General features: G+C 40.0%; 1 protein-coding gene across 1 annotated transcript in view; it reads left to right on the top strand.

Moving 5' to 3' along the window:
• Window positions 1-1,472: 1,472 nt before the first annotated feature.
• The window catches only part of micu1 (mitochondrial calcium uptake 1), a gene marked incomplete in the record, with an annotated part of 25,680 nt that continues 1,079 nt past the window's right edge, over window positions 1,473-26,073 (top strand). The window contains 11 exon segments of the mRNA XM_058651428.1: window positions 1,473-1,602; window positions 5,048-5,212; window positions 6,014-6,194; window positions 8,553-8,715; window positions 11,289-11,332; window positions 18,724-18,813; window positions 19,543-19,657; window positions 20,974-21,056; window positions 21,545-21,745; window positions 22,941-23,078; window positions 24,431-24,539. Of these exon segments, the coding sequence (XP_058507411.1) occupies window positions 1,601-1,602; window positions 5,048-5,212; window positions 6,014-6,194; window positions 8,553-8,715; window positions 11,289-11,332; window positions 18,724-18,813; window positions 19,543-19,657; window positions 20,974-21,056; window positions 21,545-21,745; window positions 22,941-23,078; window positions 24,431-24,539 (1,291 nt within the window).

Genomic DNA, 26,073 nt, shown 5'->3' with positions numbered 1-26,073 from the left:
ATATATGAAAAAAAAACACGAGTCAGGCATTTAATAATTAGGCACTGACCTATACGCAGATCAATTTTGTTAAGCTGTTTTGAGTTCAGGAGTATGATGATGCATCCTTTCACATTTCAAATGACCCAACTACTGTTTGGACTTCACAGCCACTGTTTTGTAACATTGTCAAGCAGTCTTTCATCACTCTATTTAAAACCTCATTAACACTGACGCAAAGACACATTAAGACAAAATCTGACTCCCCGCAACCCTGCATTCATCTATGACACATCCCCTCAGCTAACTCAGCAGCTCCCCAGCTTTCCCTTTCAGATTGTGAACTCAGTCCAGCAAATGCATTGAAGGCAACAATTATAACTGGCACATTGCCAAGAGGCAGTTACGTTTTGAGCGTCTTTTTGCTGCTGGAGCTGTCAAGCATGCATGACTGACAGCAGAGATTCCCTACATCCCAGTCAAATGAAGTTACACTATTGGAATTACACATTTTTAATCAACTGTAGGATATTCAATTACACATTGTATACATTCAATATTTTATCAGTGGTGATGTTTTCTTTATATGTACAGCAATTTTGTCTTGTCATGATAATCAATTCAGAAATAATCTTATCTATAGTCTTATTTTTCCCCCATAACATTTATGGAAAATGTACACTACGCTTCTAAATGAACCCTGAATAATTTGGATCGTCACACTTAATCTTCATGAATGGATTATTTTATTATCATGAAAGCATAAGATTTATTTAGCAAGAATTTGCAAGCATATGTTTACCCAACCATTTACAAATCTGATATATTGACAATTTGGGTAAGACAGTCTGATGATCCATCCATCCAAGATACTTTACAAAAAGTTTGGTGTCAACTGAAAAATGTGTGATAGGTTTTAATTTTCTTTATGGTTTATGCTGTTGGAGCCATGGAGTTTTCATGTGTTGATGATTTCTGGCCAGGTCGCTTGTCTCACGTATGACATTTGTGCAGATTTGTCAATGTACAGCAAAGTTACAAGCCACTTCCTGTTTCGTGGCAAAACGGCAGCTAAATTTTAAATGGGTCACTTCCTGTTGGGTGAATTTATGTTTGGTCTCTTACAGGGCCCTTCCTGTTTTGTGGTTAATGATACAAAATTCGCCAAAATTCCGATGGTTGATAACTTTTAATCTTTGCTGTGGCTACTACAAATTAATGCATTTTTTTTTGTATAATTGAGATGCTCAGACGAGTTTGTTGGCCATGGTCCCAATGGACTTTATTGTTGGTCTTGGGCTGTGATATTTTCCCAACAAGTTTCGTGAAATTTGGAGCAGTTTAGTATCGACTTTCTCCATTTTGCAATTTTTGAGTGAGTGTGCAGGCCGTAATTATAATTGGTAACATTATAAAACTGCATATTCAATTTTTGAATTTCTTGAACTGCAATGGGCGGCGCCCCGGAGTGCCAAGATGTTTCCCCGCCCCGCTTTTGCTGAACACGGAAGTGCTGTGTACTCAGCTGAGCTCCATCTCTGCACATACAGGAGGGGAGGACCTTCTCGAAAACGAAGATATTGTCATTTTTTCGGACTGACTGGCTTGTGTATTGACACTAATGTGAGTAACCATGTCGTCTCCTTGCCCCCACTGCTATTTTACTAACCACTGTGTAACCAGTCGCAGTTCTATGGGAGCGAATTTATCCTGACGTTCACTGTTAGCTTGCTATCCAGCTAGCATTAGCTGCTCTTCGGAGCTCTTCTGGCTGCTCCATTAAACAGTTAAGCGCCTCACACAAACACCAATGCATGATACAGACCAACGAGCGCTGTTAAAGTCATACAGGTTTTATATTTGTTAGCAGATAAGTAACGGCAAACGTATTACCTGCCGAATGAGTGTAAAGTTAAGGCTAAAACCAAAACATCGCGTCCTTGTGCATCAGGAGGAGAAAAAGTTCGTGCGCGTTTCCTCTCTGACGTGACAAACATGACAGGACCAGAATCTGGAAACAATGCATTTTTTTTTTTTTCAATTCGGGAAAGATAACTTACTCACTAGTGGATTAATACGGACGTTATGGCTACTTGTTAAACCGACTCTAAAAATGTGATCATTTTGGTCCTGTCCAGCATCCGATTAAAGCAATGTTTCTTATCAGTCCCAGCAATGAATATATTGGTAAACCTGCCCTTTTGTAGGAGAATGCATATTTACGTTCATATTCATTTAAGATGCTACACATTGTGCATTTTTTGTGTGTCTTTGGAGTCTTATTCTTTTTATGTATTATGCTGTTTTTCCAAGTGTTCTTTTTCTTTAATGGTCCAAAAACATGCAGATTTGGTGATTAGGCAAACTGACTGGTCGGTGTGAGTGTAAGAGTGGATGGTTATTTGTCTCTATGTGGCCCTGTGATGGACTGGCCACCTGTCCAGGGTGTACCCCACCTTTCGCCCTATGTCAACTGGGATTGGCACCAGCGCCCTCCGCAACACTCATGTTAAATTCTACTGAATCTAAACTTTTCGATTTACAAGGTACATTTGCAGGGGAAGTTGTGTGTCACTGGACCACAGTTTTTGAAATTTGAGCTGTCAGATCTGCTCAGGTTATAGAGTTTGTCGACCAACCTAAACCCTATTTGGTTTTAGTACACCTGTTGTTCGTATAGTGTGTATAAACATGATCTTCTTGTTGGGCACTGAGAAGTGGCTAACTATAGTGTGAGTCACCACGTCTGTTAAAACACCTCAACTTATCTTTTGTTATTTTTGTGTGTATGTGTGTGTGGTTTAATCTATGAAACTGGGTAGATGGACTATGGCATCATAAGAAGTGGGGTTTTTTTTTTCAACCTATGCCAACCAGTAAACTTAAAGCTGTTATATACCATAAGTAAGTTACAGACCCCCTTGTGGGTCTATGCAAGTTTCTTCAACAATTCTTCTTCTGCTCCTGACAAAAATCCCATCTCTCTGTGTTTATGTCTACCACCTGGAGGCATAAAACATCCCTGAGCAACAGAGGAAATACAAAATTAAGGAACCTTGGAAAATATTTATCGACATCTGAGAACCACATATTACAAATCCTAATTGATGACATAAATTATAATTGCCATAGTCTGTTTAGGTGAGTCTTTCAGCTCCTGTTTGTTTCTATAGGATTTTCAAAGAACACAGCAGACATTCAGTTTATGTTAGTTGGTAGAGAATGATCAGGGCTAATATCGATTTACTAGGTTAGACACCTCATCAGTTTGTGTTTTCTTTTTCACTTTCTAGTTGAAATGAACAGGCTGAAAGTGATTTTGGATTGTGCTGTGGATCTGGCTAATCTCACTGTCAAAAGAAGGAAAAATAATGTCTTAAATTACTCTGCTCAGAGTGAAATGGAGCAGCCTGACATTCATACAATGAATTAAAGTGTCATGCCTGAATTTATCAGGACTCTTAATTGGCTCAGGTTTGTTGTAGGACTTAAAATAGGATTCAGTGATCTGTCACTTTTGGACTATTAATTTATTACTCGAAAAAATTGGAGTGCTTCAAAAAATATATTTTTGTACAATATCCAAGCACTCTAGGATTGTACAGATCATGGTTAACCCTCACTATGGAAATTTTAACACTGCAGACATAGCCTATTTCAAAGGCCCAGGTGGACATTATTTTCATCAGCCACAATTGGCAGTCAGGGCCCCATAGTAGCGTAGTGGCTACTGGCTAGCACCGTTGCCTTATTGCAAAAAAAAGCTGGGTTCACAGCCCGGTCCGACTGAGGGTCTTTCTGTATGGCATTTGCATGTTGACATTCCGTGTGCACATGTTTTTTTTCGCCGGGTACTTTCATCCCACAGTCCAAAAACATGCAGAAGTTAATCTGACACATCGACTGTAGGTGCGATTGGTTGTTCGTGTCTGTGTGTCAGCCCAGCGATCGCCCTGTGTCAGATGGGATTGGCTCTGGTGGCTCAGCTGGAAACGCAAAACAGTTTTGTGTTTATCCGTTTGCTTCTTATTTATGATGATTTTAGGCTTGCCTGGCACCCGTGTGTTTGTATTTGTGTAATATGTTTGGGCAAAGATGACACAGCTATTTTCAGTTGGACATAAAATTTGTAACCTAGACATTTCAGGCAGATCTAATTTAGGTATCAGGCTATTTTCTCAAGGCAACATTTGAAAAATGATTTAGAAAAGGATTTTCTTTCTATTTTGTTTTATATCTGTATGGCTCATTGTTTATGTTGTTTAGCTCTAAATAATGCAGCTGTTTGTACCAGCATCTCTCAGGTTGTCCTAAAGAGCAGTGTAGAAGTTGTTAGTCTTTTTGAAGAGAGTCTTTTTCAGATTGAGCTGTCTCCAGCTTCACAGAAATGACATGCATACTTTCTCTTAAACTCCGACCATCCAGTCTGCTTTCACAGGCTGCTGAACACTCCAGCAATATGCTCTGTCATCTTTTTTCTTTCTGCCAAATCATTTTGACAATCACTGCCTGAATTGTTAATAGGATATTGACAGGTGGCACCTTTAAGCCACAGTGGAGTTAAGTCCTCTATCCCGCACTCCGAATAGAGCACACAAAGGAGCTACAGATGCACACTGACTACCTTGCTTAATTGCTGATTGCCTTTTTGTGACATTGATAAATGAAACAACAGTCTGGTTGAAAATGAAGTTCTGGAGCTTAGCAGCACTGGTGGCAATTAATTTAATCCTGGCTTTCTTTTGTTTATTAATTAAGTTGTGAGAATATGACAGGGAACTGCTGTTGTTCTAAGCTTTGCGATAAGTGTGTTTAATTAGTTTTTGGTCAGATTTTCCAAATCTTCAGCATCAATAGTTCCCAAGCCGTATTTATTATTTATTTTTAAGTTACACACTTTAAACACAGACTTTGTGGAATTTAATAAAGAGCTAATTTTAAACAGAAGACAAACTTCTTGTGAGGTAGGAATATTTCTTCAATTGATTTGAAATTGGATTCATTTTGGTAATTTCTAATGCAATAGGGTCCTATGTGTCACTCCATCCTTTCTCTTTTCCCAATACAGGATGTTTCGTTTGCGGGCACTGTCCGCAGTTTCAGTGGGGCTAGCACAGTTGTCCCGACGCTACCACAGTGGGGCAGTGAGAGGGTCTGGTCAGAGGAGGCTGATGCTTGTAGCTCTGGCTGGAGTAACTGGCGTGTCTGCCAGTGCTGGGCTGCTGTGGAAAAGGTAAGTCACAGGCAGTACTTCTACATACTATCTAAATCCTGTGGACACACGTGACACACACACACACACACAGCAAGCAGCATTGCTGTCGTGTGTCCTGAGTTTGTCGGTTCCTGAGGAGGTAAACTAGGATTTCAACAAAATTCAACAGTAGGTTTCCTCTTGAGCACATGTCAGATTTGATCCCCTTACATTTCACAATTGTTGGTGTAAAGTAATTAAATTCCTTACCTGTATTTATTTCTGATGACATTCAAAGCTACCACCTCAGAGGTGTCATATGTTTATGGCTATCATTTACTAAGGAGGCTGGGGTTTAGTTAAAGCAAAAGGGTAGAGAGAGTGTTGATGTGAGTGCTCTGTCGGGACATGATGACTGTGCTGCAGTAGGTCGAGTGATGGATGGTGCCTCAGGGCATTTGAAACTGATGGGACGGGACCGTTCCAGGCCCTCACCTCAGGGTTCATTCTCCTTGTGTCTCATTAAACTGAATTATTCAGCCTGCTACAGACAGATCCAGCTATTTATGTGTATTGCAATTTTCAATTTAGTCAGAAAAATGGGCGAGTTGGAGTTTGTCATATTCTCTGCATGCCAAAACCTCTGCGAATTGTACAAACACTCTGCAGGATTCTCGTTCCTCTTTTTTTAAACTCTGCTTAGTATCATAACCACAGTTCACACTGTAAAAGGTAGTCGGCTACATGGTCCACCTGGGCTTGTTAGTAACAAGGATAGTCAACATGAAACTGTTCCTTGGATATTAATCTTTGTCTAATCTTTTTCTTTGTTTAAAAAAGAGCATATGCAGACGCTGGGTCCTCTGTTCGACACACTGGACAACCAGGAGAAGAGGAAACTGATTTCATGAAGGGTACAGTCTCAGACACTGACTCGGAGAAATCAGTGGAGACCAGCAGTGGAGATGAAGAAGGGGAGGGAAAAAAAAAGAAGCCCCGCTCTGGATTCCGTGACCGCAAGGTAATCAATAAACAAACAATCAGCCATTCAGACAGTCTTTTTATTCACATCTAGAATGATGTTTTATCCTCCTTCTGATCAATGCTGAACATGCAAATGCAAGTATATTTTTGACAGTATATTTTTCACTGACACACGAGCAAATCAGCGAGCATGTCTGCCATCCTAAATAATTGAACCACCCATAAGATTTTATTGAACCACTCATAAGACTTTATAGCTTTTAATTATGCAGCAAATGACAACAGACATACAGAATAAAATGTTTTTTGAATATTCTACTGAGTAAACACGGTTTGAAACTCAGTGTATTGGTGTTGGAGAAACGAGGAGGTTGAAAGAAACAATGTGATGCAATGGCACATCTAAGTTACAGGTGCAGAACTATAAATGGCACAATCACCTTTGACTGTGCAGCAGTCATAGTCTGGTCTAGTAGATGTCTAGGGAGCAAACTGTTATAGTGAATCACAGCAACACATGATTCACCCGGTGTTGGTAAAAATAGAGTTTGAGCCAGCTCCCTTACGATCTGGAAAAAGGGTTGAACAAGGGTTGGATGATTTTACGAATATAGCCATCGGTGGTTGTTTTGTGGTGGTTGTCCTTCCTGACTGTACCGGGTTCACTCTCTTTCCCATTTGATATTGCCAATAGTCATCCATCCATCCTTTCTCTATGCTACATCTGCTTAAACTAATCACATCAACATGTCTGTTGAATATTTATGTTTGGAGTTTTTGGTTCTTACGTGTTCTTTTGTCTTTACATCTTTCAAACGTTGGTAAGCTCATTCAAAATAATATATATTCACCAAAGCAAAATTATGCAGCAAGCAAGTGGGAGTTTTTCCCCATCCACATCCGTATGTGCTTTAAAATTCAGTGCATTCACTTTACTTTGAAACTGATTTACCACTCTTGCAGCAGAAAAATACCGTAAATAACAGGCATGACACACACAATTTAGTTAATGTAATTTTTGTAATGGAAAGGGAGAGCATCAAAGACTGAAAGGTCAAAAGAATGAACTTGGGTCTCCATCAGTGTGTGGGTGATGCTGACTTTAGTGGCCTATAAATCTGAGGTGATGAGAACTTGAGTGAGATGACAGCTTGTCCGGGGCTTTTTTATCACTCATAGTCTTTGCTTTTCCACATGACTCTGCTGTAACTTCTCTTCCACACGCTGATGGTTGCTTCTTCTGCAGGGTATGCGTGTGGTAATTTTTCCTCAAGACATTGAAGGCTATTAAAATGATGAAGCAAAACTGAAGCTTTTAATCACAGTTACAGACTCAAGAAAGTGTAGTTTGATCAAATCCTTTATCTCTCACTCTCTCTCTCGTTTGAAATAAAGTGGAATACAGCGTCAGAGTTTAGACTGTAAAATGGTTTACTTTTCCATAGGGGTTTTGTTTAAAATAACCACCTGTGCAGATTGTTGCTGAGCATCAGTTTCCCAGTTACACTGCAACTTATTATTAGAATGCCAATGAAAACAAATAATTGGACTTCACTGTGTCCCACAAGCCACATCCACACATAGAATAGAATAGAATAGAAAGCCTTTAGTGTCATTTTAAAGTGATGTTAAAAAACAAAATCTCGGTGTAGACAAACATTTTGATCTGTAACTGAAATAATGTCCCACACCTTTGAAAACCCTTAAGCACATATTTTTCCTTGGGTCTTGTTTTTACCTGTTTTAATATTTGTCCTCGGTGATCAGATCATAAGTGCACAACTCTTCAGTTCATCAGTTTGAATTTAGCATTAGTTCATGTCTGCATATGTCTCCAATGATGACATGAGATCTCTTCCTCAGTCACTATGCAAATACGCAGGCAAATTATTTCTGTTAGCAGAGACTACATGCTGTTTTTATTTAGTCCGACTAAACTAGATGTGTCCATCGTTGGTGAATGTTGGTCAAATTTTCACACTTGTGTTTTTTTGCAGCATTTGCCAAAGTCAGGATGCGTTTTAAAACGAAATTATTAGTGTGGATGTGGCTTTGTGACCTAGAACAAATCTGTGGTCTACCTATATTCTACCCTGATACGATATATTTCCTGTTTTGATAGTAGTTGAGTCAAGAGTCAGAAGGTTAATATACCTCACGCATGGGACTGACACCTTGTTTTCCTTATTCTAGTCACTCCATCACCCCCCTGAACTCTCTAAACCCTCACTCAGAAGATTTACTTGCTCCACACATGATTTAAATGTAGCTACTCCTTTCATTTTTATTAGTTTGGTTTAAAATCTATCCACTTTCTGGACCCGACTGTATGTTGGGATGACACTTACTCTTTAACCTGTGAAATGAATTATACTTTTATGTTTGCTTGGCACAGGTGATGGAGTATGAGAACAGAATAAGGGCCTACTCCACTCCAGACAAGATTTTCCGTTACTTTGCCACACTGAAGGTCATCGGCGAGCATGGAGATGCTGAGGTTTACATGACGCCCCAGGACTTCATACGCTCCATCACACCTAACGAGAAGCAGCCCGAGAGTGAGTTTCTTCTCTGATTTCTGAACATCCAGTGGTCCACGAGAGTTCATGCTTTTTAAGATTACTCATTTAGAATTAAGTGAATTTTTTCAGCTGATTTTGGCCCCAAATACATTTATAGCAACCTGCTGTAATGGAATTTCCCATTATAGCATGATGAATCATAACTTTCTTTTCCCTCCATAGCTGTGTTTTAGATTCACATACAGTGCTATTTGAAGTAAGGTTCACCTTGTGCTAGCTTGTGCACTGTCAGTCAGATCTTATTTACCTGCAGTTTTGTGCAAGGTGTACGTCAGGCACTGTAATTGAGAGTGAACTGGTGTTGATGAACACCACCCCCAATGCCGTAAACAAAAATACTCTGTGGGAAACTGCATGTGTCAGAGCATGCATGCTGATGGTTTATGGTCATCACTCTCCAGGGTGAGATGTTTCCAGGGGGAGTCCAATTGGCCTTCAGTGGTGTAGCATTACCCAACATGGCTCACATTCATACTGACCACACATGTGGCAGTCATGGCTCAGAATATAAACACCCTAATGGAAAGAGGGGAAAGGAGAGGGGATGACAAGACTGGCCAGGCATGCTGAGTTGAGGGAATCACGAACACAGCAGTTGGTGCATCAATTAACGGGTTCAAACCAGAGCAGACCTCAGGCGCCTCACATGAAGCCAGTAACAGATATTTGATCTTCCACCATAGGGGGACTGGGATGGCAGGGAGCTTAACATGTTTAACTTCCGTCTCATCCCGTTTTTCAACACGACAACTCCAGTTAGATTTGAGACATCTTCTTGTATGGCAGTTTATTAACTTTCATCACAGAATAGTGGTTGAATTTTTAATGTGTAAGAGAGCCATTTAATCCTGAGGATTTATAGTTGAGGAAGCAAGCCTGATGTTAGCACTTAAATGGGCCTGTCACATACACCATGTTTGAGACAGACCTATTCAAGTCCTTACACACGCTTTTCTCCTCACCTCAGCATTTTTACCTGTCAACCATACTCAAGACTTGGCTTAGCAGGTCTCTCATTGGCCTTCCACTCTTAAACTATGTACCTCACATGAATCCCTTGCTCTTCATCGTGTCTTGATTCTGTCTTTTGCCCTTTGAAACTGGAATTAAAGTAACAACAAGCTGAATTTTGTTGGATAAGAAAAAGATACACCTAAATTAGGTTCAATAACAGCCTTTAATTTGAGCCTCAGTTACCTTTGTTTAAATGATCAGCTGGTTTTTTTTTTAGCTGAAGGTTGATGAGTTACCCTTAGACCCAACTATCCTCAAAAGTATTTAGTCTTCAGGTTGCTACTATTAATTTGTTAAGCTAAAATGTATGACTTCACAAACCGTTAATATTTTGTGTAGACATATGGGCTTAAGAACTGTACCAGAATGCTTAAGTTCAGAATTTTCAGGCCCTGAATTGGAAATCAGGGGAATAATTATTTACTTGGCAGACACACTTTAAATTTCCTTAAATTATTTTTCTTGGTCTTGGAGTGTGATTATGTTTTACTGTTATGTTGATGAAGCCAACTTGAAACAAAAATGTGGTATGCACTTCATTAGTGTGAGATTCATGTGAGATTTATGCTCAAAGCGTCACTAAAGTGTTAAGTCTGTTTTATCAGCCAGCATGCTGCTAGTCCAACTGTGTGATATGAAGAACCTGTTTAACTCTCTGACGTTCCCCTCTCCCTCCCAGAGGCACTGGTCGTGGATATATTTTATAGATTCATTTAACAGATGGTAACGGTTGTGTCTCACAGTCATTTTGAAACAAATCACCTTAACGAGGTATATTAATTTAGAATCCCACTTTTTTTGGTAGTATGGTTGTCCTTTTGATTAAAAGAGCACAGCTTATGTTTAAAGTCTGTTTCATTTGGTTTAGTAAAAAGTAGGACAAGTTAAATATCAGAATTATATTTAGCTGGAAAGTGCATTGGTGAATTTTGCCTAGAAATACTCAACACACAAGTAGAGCTACAGTAAAATAAAAGTTCTGTATCATAACTTCTACTTACCTAACCTTTATTTGCTTCATCACAGTGATTATTCAAACCAAACCCAAATCAAATTGCTCATTTCAAGCAACCAATACATACAAACATTGCTCATAGTTCTTCTCAGCTCTCTGACTGCTGAACAGAATGTGAGGTGCCTGTTGAAGAATTTTTGATAAATGCTTGTTCTCAGGATCAATAAAGTTGTCTGAATCTGTAAATGTAAATACTTCATACAGTCGGTTTTGCTTTGTGTCGCTGACTGGGGTTTATAAATAAGACCTGAAAACTTTGTAGTAACTAATGATCATAAAAGTCAAAGCTGAATGTTGATGATTGTTTATATTAAAGACCTGGCAAAGTGGAAATGGGTTATTAATGACAAATATTAATCTCTTAACAAGTGTTGATGATAACCAGAGGTGAAATGCTTCATGCTTTTCATTCTTGGCATTAATCTTGATGTCGCTCATGTGTAATTAATCTGCCTGCCATTTTGTCTGTTATTTGTCTTCTAATCTGTATGCCCCTGTTCATTCTCCTTCTCTTTTTCAGATCTAGGCCTCGATCAGTTTGTTGTGAAGCGCTATGATGGGAAGGTAAGAAGTGGGCATTGAGGCTGTAAAAAGAACAGGGGGTCAACTTAGCAATCATGAAGGTCAGCAATAGGGAGTTTAACTTTAAATGTTCAATCTAAACCTAATAAATAAATAAATATAAACTAAACTAGTTAACTGTAGAGACTTCCATTTTCTGATTGATTTTGTGATGATGTCCCAGAATTGGCAATATCAGTAAAATTATCAGTTTGTCTTATACAGAAAAAGAGAGCATTTACACTTATGCACATTACCCATCATGGCGTGTGGGCATGTCTGACATCCATCACCAGCATAATACAAAAGAGCTACAATTAGGAACTTAAAGATAAATGAATCTTGTCTTCCCAAAAGCAGTGTTCTAATTACTTGACAGAGCTCTCATTTCAGCATTATTCTCTTGTACCTCTTGTGCATAATGTACAAAACTGAACATTTAAAGTTAATATTCCTTTATTTTGTTGCATTTCAGAATTTTGTATGAAATATGTCATGTAATTATAAAATATTGAAAAATGTTGAAAAATGTGCAGAAAATGTTTAGCAAGATGCCTAAATTATGGTGTTAAATGTGTAGTTTTAAAACGAGTAAGTAAAACGAGAGAAAAAAACATCAGATTATACCTCAATTCCCTTAAATAACATTTAATTGGGCATTGCTTATCAAAACATAAGCAAGGGTTTACTTCTGTTAAAGTCTAAAATCAATTTGATAGTACCTGTATGCATATATTTAGTTGTATTATTTATTGTCTTTCTGAATCACAATTCTTAGAAATGTAAATGTAAAAGCATAATGAAATCCAGATACATATTTCTGGCTGAAATTGTAAAATATATATAAAAATAATATAATAATATGAAATAATATGCACTCTTCTTTTCTTTGCTTATTTGTCTTTGCTTTGCTTTCTCAACTGTCAATTACTCAGAATGAAAAAAAAACGAGTTGAGACTGGAAGCAATAATCAGAATATTGTGACTTCTAAAACATTGTAAACTGAATATAAACTAAAGATTAAAAGCGAGATTTTGTTTTGCTCTGCATTTATCCAGAGCATATTAAAATTTTGTGGCCGCCTCAAATGGAAATGTAGCACTGCACGTTTATGGCCCTTGTCTGGTTATGTAAATGTTGTTCCTATATTCAGGCCTTGTGTTTCTTTTAATTGCCAGGCAAATCTTTGGACACATGGTTTTCTTTGATGCTGAATTTAGCATGTCCCCTGAGATTTTTCTGGTCATGGCCAGAGTGGCCGACTCCTCCCCTCCCTCTCAGGCTCTATCCAAACCCCTCTTGCCCAGAGACATGTGCCTACATCTCATTGGGTTAATGGGCACCGCTAGCTAGTTTGAGGGCGAATAATCTATTCCAGTTTCTTGCCAAGAAGCCATGAAATGTAGTTCACATGAAACTAAAAACTGCAATGAATCAGAGCTTGATGCAATTGGCCATGGCAACTATAGTGGCGCAGTATTTGTAGTGTGCAAATCTTTTTGTTGTTGGAGGGTGTGGTGAAGTAGACGGGGTGTGTTAGGGGTGAGGTGGTAAACTATGATTTAGGTCAAGGTTGACTGCAGTAAGGAGTAGAGTATTATGTGAGTGTAACAGGAGAGCTCTCCTTAAAGACTTCCGTGTCTTAGTTCCTGTGGTGTAATTTTAAATTTGCCTCACAAACTGAGAGATTTGCCTTAAGGGGAAGATAAAAGTGTATGTTTTGTAATCCTCTCACTGCATCCTTCTCCCTGCTCTCTCCTGCTTACGCTAATTTGTTCCAGGGCCAGTATATATGTCAGCAAACAGTACAAGCCCTATCTGGTTGTTTAACAACTGTTTATATTGACTTGCTCTGTTTGTTTTATTTTTGCTTTCCTGTCAATGGAAACAACAATTGTTTTAGAAGCCTTTAAATGAGATTGCTGCGTTTGCTCAGCCAGTCTTTCCGCTGCATGTCTCTGCTGTTAATCTACTGTTTATTCACGCTGTGTGACCCTTACCCGGATCATGTGGGCATGCCTTCAGATACAGTGATCATATTTTGATGTGTCCTGACCTTGCCATTGTTAACTGTAGATTAATTTCTTGTGCAATTATCAGCCATTCTCGCTCATTCACATAACAAGTAATCCCTCCATTTTCTCTCCCCTCCTTTTTCTTGTGAATAACCATCATCGGCTCCCAAAATCCCCATTTTTTCTTCTCCCCAATCATTCAATCTATTGATCCCCCGTTCTCTTCCCACGAACTCCCCGATCCTCCTCTTCTCCTCCTTCCCAACTTCTCTTCTGTCTCCCTCCCTCCCTCCTCATTGCTGCCCTTTGCCCCTCCCTCTCTGCAGGACTTCTGGCAGGTATGGGGTGTGTTCTGAGCAGCATGTGTGCACCTGAATGAAAAACTGCACTTTGTAGTCACTACCTACTTCTCCCTCTGTCTCTCTTCTTTTTTTTTTTTTTTTTTTTTTTTAAAGCTTTCTTTGTATTACTCAGTTTTTTCACTCCACTGTAAAAGAATGGACAACATAGTTAATCACTGTTGTTAGTCCAGGGGAACAGCTAAGTAGATACATTTGAGTGTTGATTAATAAGCCTCGACCTCTCATAATTTTCAATGTTCCTGAATGTCTCTGTCAGTCAAGACGACGTTAAGATAAGCTGAGCACAGCAAAGGGCAGGTCACAACCTGTTCATTTATTAATAACAGGGAGTGTAGGAGACTGATGTTGACATGCGCCCTATTGTGAGTGCACTTTATGCAAACACAAACTCTGTATTGTTGTGGGACTGTGTGTTGGATACCTCCCTGGTGCCCTTTGTGCAGCTTGGTTTGGCAGCTGCTTGCCATACCTTTTTCTGTTGAATTATTACCAGTGACTTTACAGGGATTATTTTTAAACACTGCAACAACGCTACATCATTTTGCCAGTGTCCCAAATTAAAAATTAGTTTTGTAAAGCTGAGATGCAAATAGCTGTCATCTGTATTGGTTAATGCCGAATCATAGCAATGCTGTTCCCCTGCACTTCCTCTGTCTTGCTTTCTAAACACACCTTTTCTCCTCATACTCATATCTTCTCAGAGATCACCTTTAGCTCTCCACTTGCTTTGGCACTTAAGCCCTTTCCCCAGCATGCACTGCTCTATTGTCTGTGTCTCACAGAGAAAGTAGTTGGTGGTGGCGCCCTCTCTCTACGCATGGTGGCATCACAGGATGGGTTCGGACCCAGCAGACGGCTCTTCTAGCTAACATTGAGGCTGTAATGATGTGCTTGATAGCCTTCACAAATCCATCCCCTGGACGTCTATGCTGCATGATATATGTAGAGCATGTTTTAGTGTCACTGAAGGCAGTACTTGTACTGTACATCTAAAATGTATGAAAATTGTTTGCTGTGTGCTGTGACCTCTCAATATAAAGCCATAGCGTCTGCCTCATGACCAGCTGTGACTGGGGGAGGACAGCTGTCACTCATAGGGAGCGCAGAGCGCTGTTTCAGTGGAAACAAGATTCTTGTTACACCAACTGTTGTCATGTTCACTGTTTCTGATTTCACAGGAATCTCCCAGGAACTATTGTTTGGACTGTCAGCTCTATTTCTACATCCTTTAACACTGTCTTCAGTTCTGACATGACTTTTTCACCCACTCTATTACAGTGTTACTAAGAAAAAAAATCACAGTTAATTCTATTCCTTATCTCATTGTCTTTTCCTGTCCTAATCTAGAAGAGGTTGGGTTGTCTGTACACCTGGTCGGCTATTTTGGTTCCCCTTCTGCTCTTAAAGGACAGCTGCCAGAGAAATGTGGTTTTTTTAGCTTATAACAGGGCTGATTATTCTGAATCGGCCTCCCAGAATAATTATGAGTTATTAAATGTACACCTACTCTGCAGTTACCCCTGGGATCAAAGCAGGGGCTAATGCATTAGTGTTCCTTTTAGCTACACACTGTTCTGATGGTTCTGAGGTGTCATCATACACAGAGGAAAAAAAACGCTTGATCTTTACTATTCTGATGGTCAAGGATGGATTCTTATCTATTTCTTTATTTTTATGTGTCGATGGTAACTGTGGTTTTCAAGGGTGAGTCCTTTGTGGTTTTATCTAAGGCTTGGATGGAGGCCATGCCCTAACTGTGTGTAAGAGAGCTTTCAGCCACCATGTAGAAACATGAGACTCAGGCCCAGGTTCACTTTACCCTCAAAAAGGCCATTGTGATGTCCCCTTTCTCTTGATACCCACATCTTTTATTGTACCTGCCAAAGTGTCAATAAGCTCAGAGCTACCACATCACACAAAGCGGCACAAAGGACATAAAGGTACATTTATGATGCATTCGTCTCGTGTTCTCCTCCCTCTCTCTTTGACTCGCTCTGCACTGTCCACTGTCACACTCTACACCTCTTGCTTTTTTTATTTTAATGAATGATTCCCCCAATGGTTCCATGCTCCAAGAGACCAAACTCTACTGAGACTCACCTGTAGAAGAGATGCAAGGTCACTTGGTAACAGGCGGCATTTAAGTCACACTCACTGTCTGGTCTCAGAATATACATTTCTCTCTTTTTTGTGGTGCTCAGAGGTGCAACAACAGTATCATCGGTTTTGGTTTTTTATTATTTTAAAGCTTTAACACACATATGGGCTTATATCTCGTCTCTCGTCATCCACTTGCCTTTATTCTTATCTCCTGTTATCGGGGAGTCTGCTGCTGCAGTGTCGGTCACGGGCTAATCAATAACTAAGCACTGCAGCCCGATCAGTAGGGCCAAGTCTAAGGTGTCATCAGCCAAGTGCCTGGCTGCATAAAGTGCTTGTGGAGCATTGTAAATGATAAGATTAAAGGCAGCAGAAATGTATGTGTGGCATATTTTCCTATTTTTTGCATCCTAATGTAAATCTTATCTCAGTCTAATTTGCTGTAATAGCTTCTGGATTCTTTCTAAACAAACCCATGATGCATGATTTTTTTGGAATTGTTGATTCTTTTCAACAGCTATGACATAAGAGGCGTGAGCTCTTAATTAAATGGATGCTGAATCAACAACGCCGTGTGCTTTTGTAAAGCTAGAGAAAATGTAACAGTTTTCCGGTTTGTCAGTTTCCAGTGGTGTGATTAGAGAGTGCTTCTGAACAGAGAGGTTTCGCCCTTTTGCATGCATGGCTGGCTGTGATTGACTTATATGAGTCTTATTTGTGGGGCACTTATAGCTTGGGTGAGTTGTAATTTGGCTATGGCAGCTGTTCTGGCTGCTGTATGTCTGCCTGGTGCACTGGGGAGATCAGCCCTGACCAAACCCTTATCCCCATCTGTGTGGGTTTGTGTATATGACCGCAATACATTTGACTGCTCTGCCGCCAGCAGCTCCGTTAGTACTATGTTTCTGCCTCAGCACACAGACTAGTGGAGTGGCTCAGTCGGTCATCTGGACACAGCCTGTGGACTCAGCCATAACTTAGCTGACACACGTATGATCACATGACATAGCTCAAGGCGGAGATGCTAAGAGAGCAGTCGTCACTGATAACAGACTAACATTGACAGAGGAGTCATGGGCTTTTAATTAACTAGATGATAATTCGAAACTGATAAAAGACCAGACTGATGAAACACAACAGATTTTAAAGTCTGTATTGGAGAATTACATAACTGTGTAGCCCACCTGAATATCGAAATTGCATATGTGCACATTGTTTACAAGAGAGGAAGGAAGCACTGCATGAATCCAGCTGATTCAGGTGTTTTTTTTAATGATTTATTTATCAGTTTACTTGGGGGGGGCACTGCTTTTTATGTAGCACTCTCTATGACTAGTGTGTGGTTTCACAGCTGTGCAACATGAAGCTACTTATGTCTGGAATTGTTTTGTCAGACCCTGATGAAGACTTAAAGTTGATACACTTTGGTCTTGTTTGGCATTTATCCTCGATATATAAATGCTTAATTTAACTTATCCTTAAGGTGGAGTGCCTTAATGCACTGTTAACATCTCGCAGGACTTCTTGAGTCATGTTTTGTACATATCTGCACAGTTAAATGGTTTGCTGATGGATCATCTATCATTGGTTATCTTGAGTTGGAGGCTAAATCTTGCACTAGTAGAAAGGTGGATGAAGTAGAACATGAGGCGTGATCTTAGCAGGGCCACGTGCTCCATGGAAAAATCTGCCTCACAGCATGCACAATGTTACATCAGGGCACAAGTTTGCTGTAGTGATACATCATGATGATAAAGCACACACCATATATGAGAGCGAGAGTAAAAGCTAGACTATATTGTCAGCTCAGCAGGGAAGTCGGTGGATGGAGCGTGGGATCCCAAAAGAGATAACCATGCTCTCCTCTAACTAGGACACTGGCTTTTGTCTGAGTAGACAGAAAGTTCTGGGTTTATTAGCAAGTATGTCCATGCACAGTCTGAAGCCTCTAATTTTATCAGCTGAATTTATTATTTGGTTCTTTATTCATGGAATATGTATTTGTTCTTTTTAAATGTCATTTTGGCTCTTCTGCGGGGGTGTTTTTGTCCTTGACTCAGGACTGAAGTGAAAAAATAATGAGTTATTATGCCTAATGTACTCAGTGCCTCTGTTGTAATCATTATAATCGGCACCGTTGTGTTTATGTCTTTAATGTGCAGGGTTGTGTAGCTTTCTGTGTAGCGGTGAACACACACTTGCCTGCTTAAGTACACACTTGTGAGGTTGTGTGAGTGACATTAGACTGGCTCACCTCGGGCCTAGGGGGTCTTTTCTCTGAGTGTTATTGTTCCAAACTCAGGAGTCCAACGCCAACCTCTTTTATTTTCTCATTTTGCTTCTGTTTCCCATGTGGGCACAATGTAGTTTTACATTTCTCTTCTTTTCCTCTACATATACAGTGAAGGTCTTCAACTTTCATTGAACCAAAAACTAAAATGAATTATGTCTCCCCCCCAGAGTAATAACAGTTGTATTTCTCTCACCTTCTCCTACTCTATTTTCTGCTCACATATTTCACTGTAACAACTACATTTCTTTATTTGTACCATGGATACAGTACCTAAGATGGACATGGATTGGGAATAGTGATAAAACTTACTTAGAATATTAGAAAAGATGGAAAGAAGTAGACACTGAATGGGTTTAAGTGGCTGTTATAACGGCCTTGTTAGTGGCACAGTATAATTTTACATTTTGGCCTTATTACAGTCTTTGCTTTATTCTCTCTACTTTCAACAGGCATGGTTGTTCATGAGTGTACATTGTAATGCTAGACAGTAGAGATGGGGAAAATATAATTACATTCCTAATTTGAGTGGAATCCCCAGTTATCTTGTTTGGAACAAGATGTTTTCTGTGTGTATTTGTGCTGTGTGCAACAATATGAATGCATGTGTGTCTTTGTCGTTCAAGGCTCTGCTAAAGACAGCAGACGCCGTGCTGTTATCTAACAGTTTTTCTCCTCCTTCCTCCTCCTCTGAAATGGACTCCTTGCAGACGGAGGTAACTCCACGTGGGCTCAGCGAGGCCCAGCCTCTCCATCCTTAGGCATGCTCTGTCCATCTGTCCCCTCTCTCTAATGAAGTGTTGTATCAGTCGGGACACTGTCTCTGTTTAGTCTCTTTTCACTGAGTGTGTTGTGTGCATGTGATTAAGTGGCACTCTTCATGCAATGCTGTGGATATACACATGCTAACCGGAAAAATGTCTTTAATGTGTGTTTGTGTGTGAAAGAGAGTTAAAATCACTTTGTTAATAATGATTAATACATTTGGGTTGTGTTACAGGCATTGTTAATCAATAGTGTGTGTGTCCGTGCTACAGGCTCTTGTGATGTTTTCCCTCTCTTTTATGTCAGTCTCACACCGTGAGTACAGCCTCTGGTGAATAATGTGTCTTGTACTTGAACTGACCACAAACTCTCACTACCACACTCACCTGCCTGAATGGCTTCATGTGTATGCAGCACTTGCATGAACGTTATCGTGACAGTTTTTATACATGTCGTCATACATGCGCTCTCCTTTCTGTTTTGTGCGTGTGTTTGTGTGCACTCGAGTGTGTGTGCGCAAACTTGCACACGCACACGTGTACACACACACACACACTCAGCTACACCTGGGTAGATGCAAAGGCTGTGAGGCTTGTGCACCGGAATCATGTGAAATGTTTGTAATCGCTTTCTGTCTTTTTTTGTCCTCCCCTTTTGTTTGTCCTGGCCTGGATGAGCAGAAAATCGCCCAGGAGAGGGAGAAGTTTGCAGATGAGGACAGCATATTTTTCTCACTGGGAGAATGTGGCCTTATCTCCTTCTCTGACTATATCTTTCTCACCACTGTGCTGTCCAGTAAGTACAATGTTGAACTCCACAGTCCTCCTGTTAATTGTTCTTTTGACCCACCCATTCAAAAAACCCATATCCTTAAAATATTCCACATTGATCAGAAATCTATGAAAATTTGTGTTGTCTTTGCCTTTTGTTTTATTAGTTCACAATGTTCCAATATGGTATGATTAATCACGTTATCATGAAGCTGACATTCAGCCATGATCTTCAGTTACACTGATGGTAGTGGATGGTAATTTAAATTAAGCTCTGACCGCTTTCTCACCAATGGCTAGTAAACTTCTCTCTTCCAGCTTAGCTTGGTTTTCTTATTATAATCCAGTCATATGGAGAAAGTCTCTTGGGAAGTTTTCAAGGACGAGTCATTTTTAAACAGTCAGGGCAGGGTGCCTGATGTTTGGTTTCAATCCATTTAACACGGCAATAAAAATAGGACACACGAGATCATATTTTATTTAACAGAAGTGCACATTGCTTCAAGTCTCATAGTGCTACTGTACATGTTCTTTCCATCTGTAGAAATGAATACTCTTAAGTAATTCTTTTTAGCAATATGCAGTTTCTGAAGGTCACTGTACAGACACACGTGATTCAGTTTATATTGGAGATTGAAATATGTAAAGCTCCATATGTTGTGTTTGTCCAGCGTGACGTAATAGCCCGCATATCTTACATGCAAAATGTGCATTGCTTAAACATTATGAGCGCTACAGAGGGACAGTGTATCTATTAAAATGATGCAGACCATGTTGTGGAGAAGACTATGATAACATCTTCACCAAAAAATGAAGGAAGTGAAAAACAGATGGTGGGTTTAAATATGTGATTTATTTTAGATTTGCATTTTTTTTTTACCTTCATCATTAGACAGGATGTGCTGACACTTGGCTGTGGTTGTGTGTGTGTAGATGGTTCAGCAAGGCAGATGCTGAGAAAATGTAAACGGAGGTGCAGCAGACACAAATTCAAATGTCCCTGATGCAAATTTTAGCATTTGCTCATACAGAGGGCATGTTCTCTACGAGCAGCTCCCCTGTTGGCTGAGGATGCAGCTGTTAGCCGATTGTGTAGTATTCATAGTGCAGCTGTGTGCTGGCTCAAAAAATAGAGCATCCTAAGTACCTCATATTGCACCACTGGGGGTGAGATGAAGGCTGAAGATGCTGCATAGTTGATATATAATTACTGAAACTCTTTAGCTGTTGTTTTGATTGATCGCCATTGATGTGGTGTGTTGTTTTCAAATAGTGTTGTGCTGATGTGAGGATGTGTCTCTTTGTGTGTGTGTGTGTGTGTTTCTATACTGTGGCGTGCAGCTCCCCAGAGGAACTTTGAAATTGCTTTCAAGATGTTTGATCTCAATGGTGACGGGGAGGTGGACCTGGAGGAGTTTGAACAGGTGAGCAGCTTGTGTTGCATGCAGCTGTCACACACAAACAAGCACAAAATCATATTGAATAACGTAGCACATTAAAGAAAACGGAAGGTTAAAACAGCAGGTGCCTGCATCTGGGCTGCGCTATAATATTAGTGTAGCTCCTAATTGCATTACAGTTACTGCTAATGCAAAGTGACAAGCAATAAATGCAGGTTCCTGCATTGGTATGCACCACTGACATTTTGTGCTCTGCTCAATCCTATCGCTTGATCCAATGGGCTTTTTGATGTAGAATACTACATATATTATGATAGACATACAGTATTTAAATGAACACCTCATTATTCAAGGGGATTTAAATCGAAGTAAATTGCACCGTGATAATCTCACATAAACCTTTATTTTGCTTTACTAAATCATTTTTAGAACAGTTTCTACAATGTGATAGATTTATTTACTCCAGAAAGTATAAAGTAAGCTCATCCTGGTTGACATCCTTTCATCTTTAGGTCCAGAGCATCATACGGTCCCAGACCAGCATGGGCATGCGACATCGCGACCGCTCCACCACAGGGAACACCCTGAAGACAGCCGGCTGCAGCTCTGCTCTCACCACTTACTTCTTTGGAGCAGACCTGAAGGGGAAACTCACCATTGGTAGCTTCCTGGAGTTTCAGAGGAAATTGCAGCATGATGTGCTTAAACTAGAGGTAAATGAAGAAGTGGGGAAAGTAAATGTTTAATTATTTTTTTCATTTGTTGGTGTACTGCACTGTTTTGTACAATTATAAGGAATTAATTTGAATACTGTGGCTTTGCTCTGGATCTCAAGTCTGTTCAGGGACATGAAAACTAACAGCTTTCTGACTCAGTGGAAATAAATCTTACTGTCATACTGAGTAAATATACAAACAAACAAACCCAAAGGAGAAGTGACGAATGAGTTGATAAACTACACAGGCAAATGAGGGCTGGCGCTGGCAAAAATGCCTGTCTGTCAGCATCTCTCTGAGTTGGGACAGTGAAATATAAAAGTCATCTTCTGCCACTTCCTCAGCAACCCTCCCCTGTCTCTGCAGTAACAGCAACTCATCAGTGCTTTTGAGCATATGGTTATTCTTTTAATTAGCGTGGGTAGTGTCTGACTGATACTCTGAACATCACTGGGCAGCATCATCTGAAGTTCTAAGAATAGGACTTGAAAGAAAGTACAGTCTGTCGAGTGTTAACGATAACACAAGGTTCAGAATGTGCAGTCAGAATGCCACAAATAAGGGTGACACTTTTTTTAAAAAACAAGTCATTTTTGCCTTTGTTCTTTTACTTCAGTTGAGGAGGGTGCAGCTCATACAGTGCCATATTTTGCCAGCTGTACTGCACTTGTTTTTTTTCTCCCACTCTCTCTTTTTTGTTACTCTTTTAATATCCCTAATTGGTAAATTTCCAGGTAGATCTCAAATCACCACTGAATTCAAAGCACAACATATAGATATTCAAACACAGCACCTCACCTTCCCCACAGCTACACTGAATATCATGCATACAAACTAAAATGCCATAATAGCCAGGAACCTCCGCTTACAAAAGATATATTCTCTGCATGTGCATTAATAGACGGTTCACTCCTCAAATCTTCACTCCAGGCTTATTCTCTCTTAGTCATGAGCTGACACTCACAGGTTTCCACAAATTATCAGTTTGAGAGCTTGGCACATTTAGAGAGAAAAGACAGGGGGAGGCTTGTTGCCGTCAAAAAGATTGACCTGACTGGATTGACCACTCCTGCAACATGGTAAAAAATGTATTATGTAGATTTTAAGTCACCAACACTGGCTCAGTATATGATTCAACTTGGAACAACTTGGACACCAGTATTAACACTAGTTACACTTCCCTCTCCTCCAGTTTGATAGGAATGATCCGATGGACGGCAGAATCACTGAGAGACAGTTTGGCGGCATGTTGCTGGCCTACAGCGGAGTCCAATCTCGTAAACTCAAGCAGATGCAGAAGGGGTTGAAGAAGATGTTTAAGGATGCACAGGTAGATAAATGTCCTGCTTGCACAGAAGTCTGGTGGTTGTGTGTATGTGTCTTAACTAACTGTTGTACACGTGAGGAGGTGAGGGAAACACTGTGTGCCAGAGGGAAATGGAGATGGTGCTTTGAGTGTGTGAATGATATGGATTAGAGGTAATACATTAGTGGGAGAGAACACCACATTCAGAACCTGATATCATCCACATGACTGACACTCACTCTCCACTCACTTCCACTGTCTCTGTGGGGACCAAGTACAGAGCAGCCGGTGTCTCCCTTTGCCTCACACTCGGTATTTGTTTTTATGCCATGTCCTCATTTTTGTTTTTGTTTGCTCTTCTATCAATCAAAACACTTTATTTCGGCTTACTTTCATAGTACACAGCAAATTGTATAACAACGAGATTTTTTACCTTTCCCTCACCCAGCTATTTTTCTGCAGACAGTCACTTAAGGCAGTGCAGTGGCTCTACTGGGACACACCAAACAGGATAACAATGTAAAAATATTCTAAAAGGAAAGGGCTTGAAGCAAACATCAGTCGATGTGTACCTTTCCTGTTTCTCGTGCTTAACATGAACTTTGAGGTCATCCTGGTTCTGCTGCACTGTAATGAGCCCCGTAATTCGAATGACTAAAGTAACATTCATGCATATTGTGTCCCCAGAGGTTCTTCAGTTTAATTTTTTATTTAAAAGAGTCACATCCTAGTTTGTTGGTTTACTTTAATGCACCACAGAAGCCAGACTATGCTTTTATAAAGCAGTTTATAGCAAAGCAAGAAAACATCAGGGATGTTTACATTTCTCCACTCCATGACAAAAACAAGAGGATGAATGTTACCAGAGTTGTGTCTCTCCATTGAATTAAACTGCAGTAAATATCTCTGTCTGTCTCTCCCTCTCTCTCTCCCCATCCATCCATCTATCTCTCCCTCTTCTTTCCATCATAATGTCTCTCAGCCTTGGCGTAACCTGTAGTGTAAACGAGAAAAGCGTTATTTACTGCCTAAAACCAGCTGTTTACTGTTTGTTGTAAATGAGCTCATTAGCGTTGTGGCAGCTGTGTGACTGACTGTGTGTCTGTTTGTAATGTGTGTACGTGTGCGTGTGTGTCTAAGACCGTCTGTTTCCTTATTCATCTCCGCTTGCTGTGTATTCATGTGCATGTGCCGCTGCTGAGCGGCTCCAGGAATTACTTTGTGCAGTCAAATCATCAATCATCACAGTATTTGGATAATTTTGCACAGAATTGCTTACATAAATCTACAGGGATAATCTTTCCCTGATTTGCCCCAAGTATTCTCACCCAGTCTTTTTTTTTTTTTAAATATATTTATTTTCCCCTCTCACGCAGGGCATCACATTTGAGGAGGTGGAGAATTTCTTTACTTTCCTAAAGAACGTGAATGATGTGGACACAGCGTTGAGTTTCTACCACATGGCCGGAGCCTCCATAGATAAAGGTACACCTGTGGTTTCCCCTTTCTGCTGACGTTCTCCTTTTTCCTCCTAATTACTCCCCTTTAGATGTAACTGTTGTCACTTCCATCCTCTTCCTCGCAGAGCTGTTAACTCTCCATCCAGCCATATCCTCCTCCCACATCTCTTTTTGCCTGGCTGTGCTCCAAATTGTAACTCAGCCGTTTGTCATCTGTTTCTCCATCCGTCCATGTGTCTACCACTTCTTCCATCAGGGCGGCATGCTTAAGAGCACCCTTCAGTTTAAAACTCCCCAGTTAATATGGTCATAAAATTTATTTTTCAATGAAATTGATTCATCATGTGTCGCAGCTGCAATTCTGCTGCAGTACTGAATAAAAAAAGCCAACTTTTTTTTTTCGCCAGTTAAACACCTTTAATGTGAGACAGCTGCACTTGGACGCTTCTCAGTCGCTAAAGATGAAACCTGTAATTACTCGGTGTAAATCTAGACAGTGTCAGTCTATATTCTCTAGGTGCCAAGTCCTACTAACACAGGACTTGGCAACTGACCCTAGGTATCACAGTTTGGTTTGTGAACATCCATTTTGAAGCTTTGGAGTTCTCATGTTATCAGGAAATGTTGACCAAAGGGTTTACGCAAAAGATTTGTGGTATCATAATGCTCAACCTCCTCAGGCGCTGTTATGGCACTGCTTGTTGTTCCTTTTGAAGGAGGAAGTGCAATGCAGATTTGAGCCTGGCTGTGAACCACAACATTCAAATTCTTGTGCTTTATGGACTTGGATAAGGCTCAAGACCAGGAGAGACTGCAGGACTATGGAGTTCTGGGACTGAGAGTTGTGTCCATATTCTGTCCTCTGTGTGATTCTCATGAACAGGAGGACTGTAATATTGGGAGGCCTCAGAATCGCCACTCTGCTGTTTGCAAGTGATGTACTTCTGTTGGCTCCATTATATTACAACCTTGAGCCAGTTGAGAAGGTTTTGGCATCTGATTCATTGAGATGCCGCTCATTTGAAGCTGGCGTGTCCAACTGGTAGATCAACCCAGAAAACTACAAGTAGAGATTGCATGACTCGTCTTACCCGTGAATGCCCTCAGAATCCCTCTGAAAGAACTAGAATTTCACTAAGTGTCAGAAAATGTATGAGTGAATGGTTGCTCAACAAAACCAGTTACCAAGTGACAAATCAGTCATTAAATAGTCTAATTTTCTTTATTTTTTAAAAATCTCTTTTCATTGACCTTTGACACTATTTAAGTAGTTTAAGCTATATATTATATATTTTTACCCATATTTTATGTCTTCCAACTTATTTTAGTTGTTTTTTTAGGTGTGTTTTATTGCCTTTTATCCTGTCTTTTATTTATTATTCAGCATTTTACAAATAAAGTTGGATTGGATTGGATCTTCCTCCATGTTTGCATTTTACTGAAAAAAAGAGTCTTTCGCATCCTAAAAAATGTCAGTTTTATTGTGAGAGCAGTGAGGACAAGTAGTTTTTTTTAGTTTTTTCTAGTCAATTGTTTGATTTGTCAATTTCCTTCATCTA

Source organism: Solea solea, chromosome 15 (genome assembly GCF_958295425.1).
Source record: "Solea solea chromosome 15, fSolSol10.1, whole genome shotgun sequence".
NCBI classification, from domain to species: Eukaryota; Metazoa; Chordata; class Actinopteri; order Pleuronectiformes; family Soleidae; genus Solea; species Solea solea.
This window is presented reverse-complemented; position numbering and strand designations above follow the sequence as displayed.